General features: G+C 57.8%; 1 protein-coding gene across 2 annotated transcripts in view; it reads right to left on the reverse strand.

Moving 5' to 3' along the window:
- The window catches only part of SHB (SH2 domain containing adaptor protein B), a 63,233-nt gene extending 59,999 nt beyond the window's left edge, over nucleotides 1–3,234 (reverse strand). For both annotated transcript variants that reach the window (XM_023534209.1, XM_023534208.1), the window contains exon 1: nucleotides 2,454–3,234. In XM_023534209.1, the coding sequence (XP_023389977.1) occupies nucleotides 2,454–3,167 (714 nt within the window). In that variant the 5' untranslated portion in view covers nucleotides 3,168–3,234. The remainder of the gene's footprint in view (nucleotides 1–2,453) is intronic.
- Nucleotides 3,235–3,240: the final 6 nt, after the last annotated feature.

Here is a 3,240-nt window from a genome sequence, read left to right on the forward strand (position 1 = left end):
CTGAGAACGTGCCAAAAAAGCACATTCTCAGGCCCCACACCAGGCTTGGTGACCCTGGCACTGTTGGGGGTGGGTCCCTGCAATCTGTGTTTTAACCAGCCCTCCAAATGTTGGTTTGAGAACTGAGGCCTAGTGTGACCCTCCCTAACTGCCTCCCCTCCTCCCCCTTAGAAAGAACATGTGGTAGTGGCAATCCCTCAGTCTCTGGAATGGAAACAACTTCTCAAAATATCAAAGGGCTCAAAGTCACAACCTAGTTAAGTGAAATACAGCCCAGAGGCCTTTTCCAAAAAATCATATCTGTTCATATCACTTAGCAGCTAAATCTCTTTATTTGGCCCTCACTGTGCTTAGCTTACAAGGTCCTCCCTGACCCAAAACCTGCTGCTCCTCTGGGGCCCTTCCCAAATCTCACCTCTCAACTTCAGCCACAGGGAATTCACCTACAGCCCCCTAAAGTACCAGGCTCTCTTCTGCAGCCATCCACAATCAGCACCCCTCCTGGACAACGGCCCTCCCTGGCAATGGCCTTCCCCGACTCGCCTCTCCCTCTGCCCTCCTATAACACAAGGCTCCATCATGCATCTGCGTCCTGGGCCACAGCATTTGACAAGGGGCCGGTCCAGCACCCAGCAGGGAAGGGCACAGAGAAGACCAATAAGAAATACTCAATGGCAGAACAAAGCCAAGTCTTAAACACACTTGGCATTCCAGCTATAAAACATTATTCCTCAGTATCTGGAGTAGTCTTAATTATAATTAGAAGAAATGTTTACTAAAGTTTCGAAAGCCATAAAAGACTTTAGTGAGCAGATAGAACCACAGGCGATGGGAGAGAAAGATTTGCCCACCTGGGAGCTGATCATGGAGTAACTGTTGGCTGTGACTCTCTCCGGATAGCTAGGCAGGGCTTTCCTTACACCTCTATACCCAGGAACTTCAGGTTCTCCCAGGCCAGCACCTAGCCAAGCCTGGGCCATGCAGTAAGGTGCAGGGAGTCTCTTTGGTGTTCCCTTCACAGATCAATCATAAGCCCATGATTGGGGCGGGCGCTTCCAGAGAAATCTCCCCCTCCCCAAGGCAGCACCCAGGTGTGGCACCCTGGGTGCTTAGGAAAAGCCTAGAAGTCCATGCTTTCAAGGTGTGCCCCAAATTGGCCCAAAGGGGAGGTGGGATCTGCCATGGACTGTTCCTGCTGCTTTTAGCGACTCAGCAAGGAGGGGATACTTGGGCGACTTGGGCAGAAAAATTAAAGGAGGGGCATCCCCTTACTCCTCCTGCCAGAAAAAAAAAAAAAAAGATTCCTTTCCCAGCACCAGCTGGCAGGTAGGAGCTCGTCTCCCACCTGTTTGGACATACAGTCCTAAAAGGAACTCAAACTCTATCAGTCTTCCCCTGCCCACGCAAAAGTTTACCTTTGGGAGGGAAGGGGGAAGAACAAGAGACAGCAGCAGCCTGACAGCCATTGCAGTGCACTGGGCCTCAGATATAATCAAAACACTGCCTTCCATCAGAAGTAGACAGGATAAGTATTATTTTATGGAGAAAGGGAGGGTGTCACAGGAGTGTGAAGGGGGAGGAGAGGGCCCAGCCTGGCTGTAATTAACTGGCCGGCTTCAAAGGGGGGGAATCAAGATGGCCTGATATGTAGGGAGAGGGGTTGACACGAAGTCGTCCCCCTCATCCCTGAGACAGTATGGGGGTGGGGGTGAGGTCAGGAAGAAAGGTGAGGATTGGAGAGGTGAGTCTCCTTTCAGACTGGCCGATTGGCGGACCCCCGCCCGCGCGTCGCAGGGGGAATTGACTGGTAGATGTGGAGCGCTCTCAGTGGCAGCGCATTTCAACCGGAAAAGCACGCGTGAACGTTCCAGGGGCAGCTCCAGTACAAAAGGCCGCCCGGATTTGGAAACCTGGTGCGAAGGGGTGGGGCAACGAAAGGCGTTTAGAAGGATTTACATATGCACATTTAGGTACAGCCGATCTAGATTTGCCACCCAGAATGCTGTGTAATATGGGGCGAGTCCCTCCCCAGCTCTTGACCTCAGTTTCCCATCTATCGAGTGGGGGGAGTGGGAGAAGAGGGGTAGACAAGAGTAAACGCTTTCAGGTCCGTGACAGCTGACTCTGACTTTACTCCTCGGGGGCCAGAAGGGCTGGCTAGGTGTCTTGGGCAAGGCTGGGGCGCTCTCATCAGGCTACTTCCGAAGCGGGCACCTGGATGTGGGCTCAGAGAGGGGACGTTTGCGGTGCAGCAGATTAAGACACTGTGCCAGGAGGTCGACGATCCGGGGGAAAGAGCATGTGAGGGAGGTAGAATCCGGAAGGAGCGTGGGAGCCCTGACTCCAAGGTCTTAGCAAAAAGTTGATATAGGGACTTGGAATGGAGGCGATGCCTGTTTCCCTGTGCGAAGTAGCTCTGTAACCTCGGGTGAGGCTACGGAGCGCCGCCTTACCTTGTCCTTCTTGCCGACCCCGGTCTCCTCCGCGGCCGAGCCAGTACACTTGTTGAGCAGTTTCTTGCTTCCGCAGGCCGTGGGGCTCCAGGTGCGGCCGCCGGAGCAGGCGCCCCCCGGGAGCTCTCCTGCACCGCCCGCGGCGCTCTCCACCTTGATCAGGCGGTGTTTGGGGGAGATGTAGCGCACCTCCGCCGGCGTGGCGGGGCGCCGCTCGCTGCTGCTGCGGTAGAGGTGCGGGGAGCCCGAGGACGAGGACGAAGACGCGGCTGCACCCGCGCCGGAGGAGGCACAGCAGCAGCCCGCAGCGCCCGACGCGGACGAGGCGGAGAAGGCGCGCTGGCCTCCGCCGGGCTCTCCGCCACCGCCGCAGTAGTCTAGGCGGCACATGGCACGCAGTTTGCGCAGCGACGAGCCCGGCCCGTTGTAGGGGTCCTCGAAGTCGCGCTCCTTCTGTGCGCGGTAGGCGCGGATGAGGTCGCTCGTGCTGCCACTGTCGTCGGGCAGGGACCCCGACGAAGCTGAGAAGCAGGAGGCGGCGGCCGGACCGCAAGACGCCGAGGCGGCCGCGGGGGCCTGCGGTACGGCCTGGGGGGGCTGCGAGGGCCGCTCTCCCCGGCGCCGCTGCTCACGGTAGTCCGGCCGCGGCGGTTGCGGGGGACTCTTGGTCTTGCTGTTGCCCAAGCTGAAGTACTTGTTCAGCCACTTGGCCATGGCGAGAGGCCGCCTACGGCCGCGGCGCGGGAGCCAGGTCCGCCGCCGCAGCCATTCGGGGGGCAGCGCTGCC

This window comes from Pteropus vampyrus, unplaced genomic scaffold (assembly GCF_000151845.1).
Source record: "Pteropus vampyrus isolate Shadow unplaced genomic scaffold, Pvam_2.0 Scaffold123, whole genome shotgun sequence".
Classification (NCBI taxonomy): domain Eukaryota; kingdom Metazoa; phylum Chordata; class Mammalia; order Chiroptera; family Pteropodidae; genus Pteropus; species Pteropus vampyrus.